Source organism: Strigops habroptila, chromosome 4, assembly GCF_004027225.2.
Source record: "Strigops habroptila isolate Jane chromosome 4, bStrHab1.2.pri, whole genome shotgun sequence".
In the NCBI taxonomy this organism is placed as follows: Eukaryota; Metazoa; Chordata; class Aves; order Psittaciformes; family Psittacidae; genus Strigops; species Strigops habroptila.
Window position 1 is genome coordinate 22,024,869 of NC_046358.1, and position 13,240 is coordinate 22,038,108.

At 35.4% G+C, this 13,240-nt stretch overlaps 1 protein-coding gene across 10 annotated transcripts in view; it reads right to left on the reverse strand.

The window, feature by feature from the left end:
* The window catches only part of KLC1 (kinesin light chain 1), a 50,059-nt gene that overhangs the window by 8,079 nt on the left and 28,740 nt on the right, over window positions 1–13,240 (reverse strand). For 2 of the 10 annotated variants that reach the window (XM_030482594.1, XM_030482592.1), the window contains 8 exons: window positions 13,065–13,238; window positions 12,819–12,918; window positions 11,921–11,970; window positions 11,767–11,834; window positions 10,251–10,359; window positions 8,323–8,382; window positions 6,663–6,824; window positions 1,376–1,506 (listed from right to left, as the gene is read on the reverse strand). In XM_030482594.1, the coding sequence (XP_030338454.1) occupies window positions 1,376–1,506; window positions 6,663–6,824; window positions 8,323–8,382; window positions 10,251–10,359; window positions 11,767–11,834; window positions 11,921–11,970; window positions 12,819–12,918; window positions 13,065–13,238 (854 nt within the window). Of the gene's footprint in view, window positions 1–1,375; window positions 1,507–2,241; window positions 2,870–6,107; window positions 6,825–8,322; window positions 8,383–10,250; window positions 10,360–11,766; window positions 11,835–11,920; window positions 11,971–12,818; window positions 12,919–13,064; window positions 13,239–13,240 lie in introns of those variants that run through there. The other 8 variants (XM_030482595.1, XM_032919873.1, XM_030482593.1 and 5 more) reach the window with 6 other exon arrangements.

Genomic DNA, 13,240 nt, shown 5'->3' on the forward strand with positions numbered 1-13,240 from the left:
TTTATCTGGAGTCAAAATAGCTCTATTTACTACAGAGAACAAAGAATAAAACTCTTGGCTTTTAAGGAACTTAAAACCTTTCCATGTCTCAGAAACTGATGAGAAAATGCAAAATTAGCTATGAATATATATGTCTATTCATACAATAATATACCTGAGCTACAATGTATGAACTCTAGACAGAGCTGAATAAAACCAGAAAACCAAAGTATGAAAATGCTCACACTGAAAACAAAGAAGGAAATCCCTTTTATTCTATTTTGGTTTGCATTTGCGTGTTTTCCCTAAAGCATTTTACATTTATGTATTTCCTTCTTCTAATCACATGTGAATTCTACATGTATCGCAGCTGTACACAACGTTTTACAGCCACAGAAAACAATGAGGCAAAATTTCAGTGGAGCACTTACAGAAACACATCAAGAGCCTGCCTCCAGATCACTGTCTCAGGTATTACCATCATCATCATCTACTATATTAATAAGATCCAGTTGCTCCATCAGAAGTTACTCCACATTCTCTAATCTAACTGTTTTAAAGCATAAGTTCAAATTCACATTGTCATCCAGTTTTCTGTCAACTGAGTTCCAGTTTTCCACAGCAAGGGGAAAAAATCCTGCAAATTTGACTGCAATAATGTTGGGGCAAAGGGGAACACCCATGAATGCTATTATGAAAAATAGCAGTGTATTTTAATATTTTGACTTCTCTGCAGCAGCAAGTGATGAATGTTTTTAATGCATTTATTGGAAATTTGACATACACCCAGATCCATAATCATATGGTAAATAAGAAAGAGAAGTTAAATTCACTAAAATTCGAATATTTACCACTGACTTTACTGAGGCCAAAATGTTAATGAGATGCACATTGAGGTTGAAGTTTTTCAACATTTTCCTCTGCTCTCTGAAATCTGGGGTTTCCAAAAATAGAAACTGAGAAGGCCTGAAGTAAGTAATTCTCTTTATACCCACAGCAATATATAAAGCTCTATTTAAGACTATATCAGGATATTAAGCTATAACAAAAATCAGTAACATTTATTTTTCTTCACTGCTGTATGAAGAGAATTTTGCAGGTAACTAACATTCATCAATATTTCTAAGAGGCTTTTCTATTCCTCAAAGGGCTAAAGCAGTAAAAAGGGAAAAAACACTGTTAAAATTGAGTTAACTCTTAAAGCAAATATAATTCCTCAGATGTTGCAGAACTTTAATTATAAGTTTAAGAAATTATTTCCTATTTTTCTTTAAGATACAAATCTATATGAAATGCAGTTAGCTAAGCAGAGAAGAAAACACTGCTCTAGGTACTACACTAGGCTACAGTGGGGGCACAGAAGGGCAGAGCAGCATAGCTAAGAACAGATAATTACCCTGGATTCTTTGGTTCACTGTCCCGTGAACTTCCTCCCTTCAGCTTTCTAACCAGCTTCTCACTGCTGCGTCTAATGGAAGCACGAAGTTTGCTAAAGGAACCACTGCGCTTTAAAGATCCAGTGCCATCCTGAAAAAAATTGAACAAATGTGAAACTGCAGGAGTTGGTGCCCTCCCCCAAACCTGGCTCAAGACCGTTTCATTGATGTTTTTTTTTTTAATTGCTATTAATAGGTACTTGGTACAATTACCTAAACACATAATACCATATAGCTACAACTTTACTATAACAGAAAGGTTCTTTCCAAACGGTAACAGATTTCTAAAATGCCAAGCCATGCTCAAGCCATGGTTCATAATAATTAGTAAAAACCCACCACAGGAGTCAAACAATTCACCGTCACCACGTTACCATTTTATAAGAGCACACTGGAGTTCACATAGTACAAGCCCCACACAAAAGCATTCCATCACTAAGAAAAAAACCTGGTTTATTCTTTCTAAACATCTACATTACTTGCAAACATGTTTAATCCTAGTCCTTAAACAAAAATATTTCTGATCAGAAACAGGTATGGTTAAATTCCTGTGCTTCGTTTTAACTTTTACCAAAGAAAATGTAAAACACAATGAAATGAATTTTTCATACACTGCATTCGTGTTTTACGCACTGCTGTGCTGACCAAAAGAAATCTCCAACTGACCAAAATTCTATTTTTAAATGTTTTACTCTTAAAACAACCCCCAACAGTTTAGTAAGATTAGAAGAGAAGCGACCACTTCCTACTTCATAGAAATCCTATGTGACTATGAAACAAGAATTGTAAAAGAAGAAAGTAAAGTACTACTAAGCAGACAGACACCTGAGTTAGAGTGAGTTTATTAGAAGTTAGAAAGACAAATACACAAATCACTGAACACCAAGATTAGTAGAGAAAAGCATAATTGCTAAAATCTCACACAAAGACTATACAGCAATGCTACTTTAGAATACTCATATTTGAAGACATCCAGAGTTCCATATCGATGTTAACCATGTAATAGGTCTCTAAATACATTTTAAAGCACTTGGAGAACATGCCTTACTTTTATGGGTTTTGTTTTGTTTTTCTCCTGTAAAGATCACCATCATGCCATTTCAGTAATACCTTGTGTGATATTTTTAACTACCTTTTTTCCATAGTGAACAGCTACTTCTAAAGTTCATTGTTACTTTTTTTTTTCCTATGTATTACACAGCAAATGGTTGTAATAACATTTTGTTTGACTAGATACATATCTGGCAAAGCTACACATGTACAGAAATAGAAAACCAAAAAAAGACACCAGCACTGAAGGAATGGCCAGTTTACAGGGAAGTGTAGCTCTGACAAGAATCTTAAGGGGTTTGCTAAAACACAGCAGTCAGTACTGAAGAGAGAAGTTAAAGCTTGAAGATGGTGCACGCCCGTCATGCAGGAGACAGTATAAGAATCACAAAAGGCATCTAGGCCTGTCAGAAATGGAGAGAGAAAAACTCAATGAAACTGTTGGGGGAAAATTCAACAGTTTTCAATTTTGAACAGTTAAGTTTACAGTATTTCTAGGTCACATTCAAAACATTTTTTTTCTGGAGTATTTGGACTGCCCTGAAGTACAAAGTGCAGGCCCTTGCAATTACCAGAACGTACATCTTTCTGCGGTTTCACCTCTATCACTAATACGTGACTTACAAATGAGCGTGAATGATTCCGTGCATTCTTTAAGTTAGAATTTGTATAAAATACAAAAACCTTTAAGAAGTGATAGCTTTAGTATTACATTTTGTAAGCAAAGGATTTTTTTTCAGCTGACATTAACACAAAAATAAAAAATAAAAGGAAAAATAAAAACAAACCAGAAGAAAGGAACAGAGCAAGGTGCATTCATTTCAGCTTTAACTTCTGTCAGGAATGTTCCTCAAAACACAACAGCAAGAAGAAAGAGGTCTTCCCCTACCCTCCAGACAAAATCCTGTTCATTCCTTTACGGAACTAGAATCCAACTGACCTGTGTCAGTTCAGTTTCAGAATAATTTTAGAACACATCCCTCTGTGTGTATAAATATATATATATATATAAAATAATATATAAAATCCAAGTGGAAACTTGTCTCCTTTTCCTAATGCAGTGAGGCATCTGAAAGAATCCACTTTTAAAAATAAGCTTTACTTCAATTTACATACTTTCCATTCTTGGTGTAAGCACAGAGACCATTACTGATAGCCTCAAGATAACTGTTTTGAAAGCCTTTACCTATAGCAACTGGAATTAACAGTAATTAAAATTATAGAAGTAATTAGAAGTATTAGATCAGTGAAAAGGCTAATTATTCCTATGGCCTTAAACCAGTGATGCTATAGTAGTGATAATGATCTAAAGAACAAAGGCAAGACAAATTTGGTAAGGGTGCGTAACTTCTACTATGCTAACTAGCACATTATGAATAAGCAGACAAGCTTTTGGTTACTTCAAATCTGGAATAAAAATATTAAACTCCCAAGTTAAACACTGACTGCATGATTAAAAAAAAAAAAAACTTTAAAACACGAGTTTAGAATTTAAAAAAAAAAAAAAAAGAACTTATTCCAGCATAATCAAAAAGGCAGAAAATCTCCATTTCTATGGCAAAGATTAATCGCCAATTTTCGTGTCACTCAGAATGAGAATCCCCTTACTACTTCTGCTTACACTTCCCCACCATCATCTCCTCCTGTACTCTGTAGTTGTCTGCAACAATGCCCCTCTGACTGATTTGATACTTCTTAAAGAAGAGCAACTCTTCGCAGCTACTGTATAGTAGTGAAATGTACTGCTTTCGTTTCACACCTGAAAGCAGGCTAATGTGCTCAAAAGAAGTATCTTTGAAGCATATGAGTTAGAGTAAGAAAAAATACTTCCTCACACTAAGAACATTATCTTAAATTAAGCACTATCAGACCACAAGGATTTTTATCTGTCCTGCAACTGGCTGCGAGATCAATTTACAAAAAAGTCAATTAGATACCCACTGTCATTTTTTATATACAAATTTAATAAGGGCTAGAAATCTTCAGATTTCTACCTTGAATTTTCAAGACCAAGCATTTCTTTGCTTTTTGAAGTATTTTCTGTTAACTTAAAGGGATGGACTTTCTAAGAAACATGTAAACACGCGCTATATGACTTAATGTATCAGTTTTAATAGTTAATGGCAGATTTATTTCAATAGCTATTTCAGTTCTTTTTGTAAGAGTGCAAGACATTACATCAAAGCATATCCTGCTTAATATGGATTACATTACATATGGAAGTCACTTAATTACAATAAATCTTCCAAGAATTTTTTGTTGAAATTTGTTGCTTTACATACTCAAGTATTCTGACACTCAGCTTGACCACTTCAGAAGAATTTAAATGGAAAAGACAGAAGTAAAAAATTCTACTATACTTTATGAATCAGAATATTTTGTCTGGAGGAAACACACGAGGGTAAAAAAACCCTACACAATATAAAGTAGAGGCAAGAAGAGCACTGAGATAGAAACACTAGCAGGGTAGAGGGAGAGAGAGGGAGAGAGAGTTGCCCACTTTTATGTAAAACATGTACTACAAAAGTACCTCTCATGAGGGGGGAAAAAAAGAAATAAACTAAGACGAGAATAAAGCGATGCCACTTCAGCACACTAAAAATGAAGCTTGCCCTGAGAGGTCAAAATTCAATTTTTCAGATCAACAAATTTTATCACTGAGTTTGGTTCACATATTGACCTAGAAATACTGTCTATTGCTTTTCCACAGAAGACCCTTTCAATCCAAAACCTGCATGCTTGTTTAATTAATGTCAATAACAGAAAAAAGTTTATCCATTTAGAACATAGAGTCATGCAAAGTACAGCGAAAATTAAGGGAGGAGTACAGTACACAGTTCTAATGCTGAATGGGCAAAATGAGAATTAAAAAAAGTGTTAATCCAACCTTACTTTGGCTTTATTGATGATGCAGTGTTATTCACAATAGATGCTGATTGACTGTCTTGGCACTGAGAAGACCAATGCCAAGAAAACAATAATAGAGACAAAAGCAAAGATGGAAAGAACTTTCTTCTTGAAGACTAAAGCAGTATGTGTTTTATCAAGGTTTCTTAGGAATGCTAAACTTTCTCATGTCTCATGTGGCTAACAAAAAGAAGAAAAACAAAAAAAGATTGCTACTGTAAAAGAAACGAAACTTCAGAACACTCAATTCTGCAAAGTAGGCTACTTCCCCTCCCATATAGCAAAAGCAGGCAACACCACTTTTATAATCTAACAGTATTTTCAGCGGAACTGCAGCTGGGAGTTGGTTAACAGTGCAATATATATCCCATTGCTGGCAATGGAATAAAGCATGGGAAAGGTGGTGACAGAAGCAAGCAACTACATAAGCCAGATCAATAACTGAAAGCTGGCACTGTCTTTCAAATTAAAGGAAAACAATGGTTACAAAAATGCATATGTAATCACATTATATGTATATTTTTACTTTATGACAATCGGTGTTATACAGTGAAGCCAATATATGGGAAAAATAGGAAAAAGCCCTGACTCCAGTCAAATTCTAATACAAAAAAGTGTTATTAATATTTCACTTAAGATATGTGAAGTTACTATCGTATTTTTATGTGATGGCAATGCCTCTTAAAATGGGACTGTGTAGCAGCTTGAAAAGTTACTTTTTTTCCCTCTAACAAGTTGGGTAAGGAGGAGATTGGAATTAGTTTAGTGTTAGACTGATCACTTAATTACTGTAAAACTGTTGACACTTAATAAATCTCCATAGCAAATGTTCTTTGTGATTCTAAGAGATGCAGTATTTTAAAGAAACATTTAAAATACAGGCAAATATGGCATCAAAAGGACAAAAGCAAAAGTAAGTTAATTGCCAGAATATTTCTACCAGTAAAAAGAAACCACTAACAAGCAATTGTACACCAGACCATAACCAGGACACTCAATCAGCATTAAACAACTTAGAGTTAAATACAACTGCTTAGGATTCTCGAAGAAATTTCACCATTCAGAACAACAGAAAGGATGGTTTAAAATTTTTAAATGTTACAATTTTTTTAAATTATGTTATGATAAACAAAATGTTATTCTTTATTTCTTGATTCTGCAAAATTACGAAGTACAAAGTAGATTAACCAAGAAACAACTGAAAACACAATAGGCTGGTGAATGGACAACCATATCTGTTATGGTGATAATTTATCTAGGCTATTTTCTTAAACTGTGTACTGTACTTACCCCATTCCATTCTACGCTCATACTCACTTCCTCGCCTCCATCAGGACCACTCTCGTACTTTACCACATCAACATTGAGGCTTTCTCGGCTTCGCCTTTTTTCTATGCTCTCAGGGTCATTCAGCACTTCAGCAACTCTCTGTTTATGAACATTGTCAAGACCCTGAGAATTAGATAAAATGTCAAAAGGTTTTCTTTTATTGCAAGCGGTACTAATCTACAATTCACACACAATAACCATATCAAGAAAGAAGTCAAGCCGACCCATTAGTCCATCACCCCAATTCTACTTTCAAAGGGCAGTTGAGTTGCCCTTTATACACTGCAGAAACCAACAGAGCACGAAGTGGACAGACAGTTTAGTAGAGAATTCAGTGACTTGCCGTTCTTTTTCTCCTTCCCTATCACTCATCAAAGCCTCACAGTGCTCATGTAACTTACCTGAAGCCACCTGGCCACTAGTTTAATGTTTAAGCAATTCCTAGATCATGAACAGTCTATGCAATTCTCAGGTTTCCACCTATCAAATCGTGCAGTAGTCACCCACCTTTGGAAAGAACATTGCAGGTGCCTGAATATCTAATATGTGAGACACAGGTTGTGTTATTTAAAAATAGAGACATATGATACTTGGCACAGTGGTATAATTTACTCTTCAGAAAGAAATTAAATAGAAAATAAGCTTATAATAGAACAGGCTATATTTATGGTCAATAAAATATTTTTGCTTTGTGTTAAACAATGTCCATCAGTTACCAAATAACCCTTTAAATATGTTAAAATACCTTCTATGAAGGTCAATGGACTACAAATAAAGGCAAAATCTTTAACAGAAACTAGAAAGTAATAAAGCTCAAACCATACTTGAGTTTTGTTTTCTTTATAATAAACCTCTCATACTCCACATCATGAACAGTATATGCTGCAGGAAGAGATGCCAGATCAATGCCTTACGCTTAAGAAAACATTCTACATCTTTCACTGTGCAATATTAGCAGCAAATGCAGCAGGGGATCTGTGAGACAAATCCATAAAGCCTACCACAATACAGAAAGTGAAAATCATGCCAAAATTCTTCTAAAAAGTAAAGTGCATGAATAAGAATGAAAGTTGGTTTAGTGGCATGGAGAAATCAGGTTCTTGGTTCCATATAGCTGCTTTCCACTGATTGAAGACCAGAACAGCCCTCCCTAATGGAATTCTACCCACAAGAAAGCATGAACATCTAATGATCATATATTTTCACTTCCACATGAAGTGGAAGTGCAGAAAACTGGCTAGACTCTCAGACAGTAGAGAAGCGCAGGCTCAAAATGGCTTCTGCACCAATCCCTTCAGCCGCACACAACACAAAAGGCATAAAACTATTCAAAATCACCACTAAAGAGGTGATGTATCACATACAGACCCTGGGCTGTGCTCCAAAGCTATCATGTCTCATTTACTTCACATGTTAAAAAATACATACATTTGAAAAATGAAGGGATGGGGAACTGCACTTCCCCAGTTTGATTCTGTCGTGAAAGATGAAGGACAAAGACTTTCACTGGTCTTCAAAAATCTAGCATTTCCATCCCAGCAGCTAAAGCAAACAAAACATGCATGAAAAAGAACAGAACTGTGGAGGACTGATACTTTTCCACATCTGGGAACAGAAATACCTCTTTGCTTTTAGCTGAGAAGGGGAAATGCATTAACCCTGTCTGTTCTCCTTTAATGACCTAAAATAGAAAGGTAGAGTTAAACACTGTGAGTAAGACAGCATTGTTTCCTACATGTCCAAATCCAGTGCTGTGTGTAAGGTGATATAATGGTAGACGTGGTATATGATGCACCAATGAAAACCTGAAGCATGCTTAATAAAAACAAAGTAGCAGCAGCAAGCCTCCAGCAGGCTCTAAGGAAAATGGAGACAAGGAACAGTTTTTGCAGTAGTACTGGCAAGCCAGAAGTGGGCTGATTACACAGGGACTGGGAAAAAAGACTTCTCCAATAGCAAGATCCTCCTAGATAATCAATTCCAAGCTTCCCAGTAGAAATTTCAACTTGCTGGTAAAATTTCAACAGAGCTGGTGCTCTGTTTTGTTTTGGTTCTAATATATACATACATAAAAAAGAAAATAAATACAAGCTATTATTCCAATTTATCCTGGTTATATATGTTTACATCAAAAAAGAAAAATTACATGTTCCCATGTAATGGCAACAGCAAAACTAAGAACCAAAGCAAACATTTTAAGATGCAGTGCATGTTCATTTCTTATTTTCAAATCAAGACACTCCAAAGATGAGCCTTCAGTAAAAGTAAGGTAAAATTATCCTCAGCAAAAGAAAATACCTTTATCAACTATCCCCCCCCCCCCCTTGAATTTTCCTTGCTGAAGAACCTTTGTCCCACATTCATACTTTCCTCTTATCCAGTTTCATTCTATTTACTTGGCAAACACTTGTAAGTTTTCCATAATTTTTTGTGGAAGAAAAAACTTCAACCACCTTATATCAAAGGGAACTATTCCTGAATTCACTAGAAGAGCATTATGCTTGCCAGGAGCTTTTTGCTCTCTCCATTTTCCAGAAATCTGCTTCCATATACATCAAACACTGCAATATCATTGTTTAAAATACAACTTCAAATCAGTGTAAGAAAAAAAAAAATACCCCACAGAAACAAATCACTTCTGGGGAAAAAAAATAAAAATAAAAATCTTATTAACTTATTTACTTATTGTGCAAAAATGAAATTAAAATTGAACTTCCCAAGGGGGTTTTTTATTCACTTATATTTTCTTATTTTGCTTTCTATTTTAACACTGACAAGCCATATTTACTTGTCCTGTCTTGGGTATTATACAAGACATTGTATCAAATCATCCAAAAGGGAAAAGAAAAACAAAAAGCCAATAAAACCCCACAAAAACAAACTCTCTCCCACCTTCTGAAAAAGGGTTACTTGAACTGCAGATTTGAGAGCACAGACACAGTACAGAACTTCCCTGCATAAAAAGAATAATAGTCCCCCTCCACTTAAACTTAAGCGGGGGGGTGCTTCTCATAAGTATACGAGATGGATGTAATATCCATCTCATCAGTTTGCAAAGTAACATAAACAACCAATAAATTTATAATGGTCTTCTAAAGACCTGTACCAGTCAGTCAGTTGTATGCAGAAACAGAACATTTGTAAGTTTGACAGCTCCTTATTGAAAATAAACCAGCATTACTGGCAAATGAGATTATCATCGAAATTCTCCATCTTCCGTTAGCTACAGCCTCCCTCCCAGGACATGCACGCAATTAAGGACTGCTGGCCATGACAGTGTTTTCTGCTGTACCATTTTCCATGGAGTTTCGCCCCGAATTTGAATCATGCCCCCAGGATACGATGCCACTGCCCTAGCAATTAACCAGTTTCAAGCGTTAAGATGGTTTTGGTTTATCACCAGTTCAGACTGAAATAAGAAGGAGATGCCAGGCACCAGACACTAAACAGCTAAAAGTTCACATATTCTGTACATACAATAGATACTGAAGTTGAAAATCTGCATGATCACAATGCAGACATATCATTAAGGAGAATTTTCACACTTGCCTGTTTACGAGATCTCATTGCTGCCTCCTCTAATGTTTCAGCAGCTTCAAACTTGCCCTGTCGTCTGTAAAGCGCCCCAAGATTCTTTAAGGTAGTTGTTACTGTTGGACTATTTAAAGAAAAAAATACACACACACACTAAACTTCTTAATTCACAAACTAATAAAAACTTAAATATAGTATTTATCATATTAAATAATTACAAAAAGTCTCTTGAAATACACTACACTGTACTGCAAGTACATGGATAAACCTGTTAACTTCTTTCCAAATGCATTAACGGCTCACACTATGATTAGTCAACAGACCTGAAACTGAAAGTTAGGAACTAGACTCTAGATCTATTCGAGAGAAAACTGGAGCACTGTATCCTTCTGTTTCTCAGGTGTATCTCAAAGTAAAAATTTAGCTCAATCTGAGTGTGCTCAACTGAATAATTGTGAAGCTTCCAGAAAATATGCCTACTCATGCATGCAGTGACCATCACTGTAGCATGTGTTAGACACAAATTAACAGTTCCTTTCATCAGCTTTCACTTTATACTTACTTGCATTTTCTATACTTTCAAACTATGCTTGAAGAATAAAGAGGAAAAAAATTAAAACTGTGCATTCCATTAACAAGTCTCACACTCCAAGAAGACATTTTTGTCTCAGTGACATAGTATTAGCCCAGTCACCGTATTGTTGCGTGAAGTTTTGCTTCAGTAACAGAAAAGATTTCCTCATGCATTAGGATGAACATGAAAAATAAACCAACAAAATGTATTGCACCCAGAGTTCAGGATGGAGAGAAAAGAGCAGATTTCAACAGTTCAAAGGTTCTGTTACTTGTTAAATACAAGAATCCAAACACTGAAGAAATTAAAAACCCTCACTAAACATTATCAGTACTAGATGCAGGTTTCTTACCTTGTACCACTTGCACATTATTATAAAGGCAGCTAAGTTACAAAATTAAAGCAAACAAAAAACCTTATTTCACCAAGTACGATCCAAGCAGAAGTCCTTGTTTCTCTTCTTCCATTTTAAAGTACACTTTCATTCACACAAAGCTATATTCTTTGAGCTTTATAAACTCAATGCTGAATTGTGGCAGTTTTGACTTTGTTTTCTTGTACCAGCTAGAAAACTCAAAGCTCAGTTATTTGCACAGCCTCCTTTTTGCTTCTGGCCCTCTCTAGAGGCCTTCTGGATCAGAGAGAGCATGTATGCCAACCAATGGAATAAAGAGAGAAAGGTGACTAATGCCTCACATGAAGGACTGCCAACAACACAACTGGTGAATTTTTCTCTCACTTACTAGATCTAACCAAGCTAGATTAAAAGCATGCACAGGACTTGAAAACTGTTAGTATGTTCCTGAAACCCTTTCTTGGGGCCTGAATTTTTAATACTATTGTTTTTACAGTCCTAAGCAAGCAGCTGGTTTGGTTTCATTTTTAAACGTGCTTTAATGCGACATTTCTGGATACTGTGTATTACCACATTGTTTGTCCTGTAAAGAAATTACCCACCTGTCAACTTTGCAAGCTTTGTACCAGCCACCATATTCTCCAAAAGATGTGCCATCTTTTTGCTTTCCCTAAAACAAAAGTGACATTGAACGAAAATAACCAATTTGTAACTTAAGTAAAAACTCCAAAAAAAGATTTATGGCAATGGCCTTACTTTGCATTCCTCCCTCTCTTCTGCATGCATCCAAATAGGCTTATTTTCATCTGATGAAACACAAGAAAATATGTTACGGAAGAACAAAACTACAAAGCATTCATTGTTTGATTTTCACCTTCTGAAATGAAGCTGTGAACCAGGGAATTATACTATTACCACCACAAAAAAACCTTACTGTCCATACTACAAACAGCAGATAAATAAAACATGCACCTCTTCTTTATAGTTTTACAACTATGTCTTCTTATCTGAACTTAGTTACTTCTGAGAAGCTTTGAAGTCAGTATATGCTGACATTGACTTGTCACGTGCCTAGTTCTGGGCTAAAACCTGCAAATTTACTTCTTTTATCATAAAAACTGTTTTGACATCTATTAAGTGGCACACACGCTACTGTCATGGAATGCAATGTGATTTACAGTTGATAAAATGCATTTGACTTCAATGTACAGTGTAATTCACAATTTAAAGGTATTTTCCCCATTCTTTAAATGTATTAATGAAAGACTCACATTAATAATGTATTTATTATATCATTAAAAATCCTCCACTGACTTTTACCTGTGACTGGAAAGTCACAGATTTTTCTGCCTCTATAAAAATACAAAAATTGGTTTTGGTTGGGCATAACACAAATTTTGCCAGAAATACAATCCATAAAACATAAACCTACGAAGTCTACCTCATGCAAGAAAAACTCTCCTTTCAATCAAATGCTACTGACGCACCTAAATGCTTTATGATGCATATACTTCAACATGCCTATTACTTCACTTTTTAAGTCTACCTCAAGCACACGATTTTGATGAGGATACAATTAACTTCCTGCAGATGATATTTCATAATAACTACAAAAATGACACATACATTCAAATCTAGGGACTCAGTTTCTTACCATCTACAGAGCCAAATTCCCGTTCGTGAGCACGAGTAAGAATCTCTTTGTATAAAGTTTCCGCTTGCTTAAATTTGCCCTGTTTTAGATAGCAGGATGCCTAAAAACAAAATACCCCCCCCAAAGGTATCAGCACACTTTTATTCAGCTTGATAAATAACAAATACAATACATCCTGAATAAGGTGCATTGCAATTAATCAGAAAAATCTTACTTTTTCTTAGATTTACTCTATAACAGGCTTACCAGGTTATTCTTTGTTTTTGCAACATTTGGATCATCTGGTCCCAACTTGGTCTGGTAAATTTCCAGTGCCCTCTGATAGTAGTATTCAACCTCCTCGTATTTACCCTGGTTCTGGCACAGTAAAGCCAAGTTATTTAATTGTTTAGCAACGTCAGGGTGATCCTTCCCCAGGACCT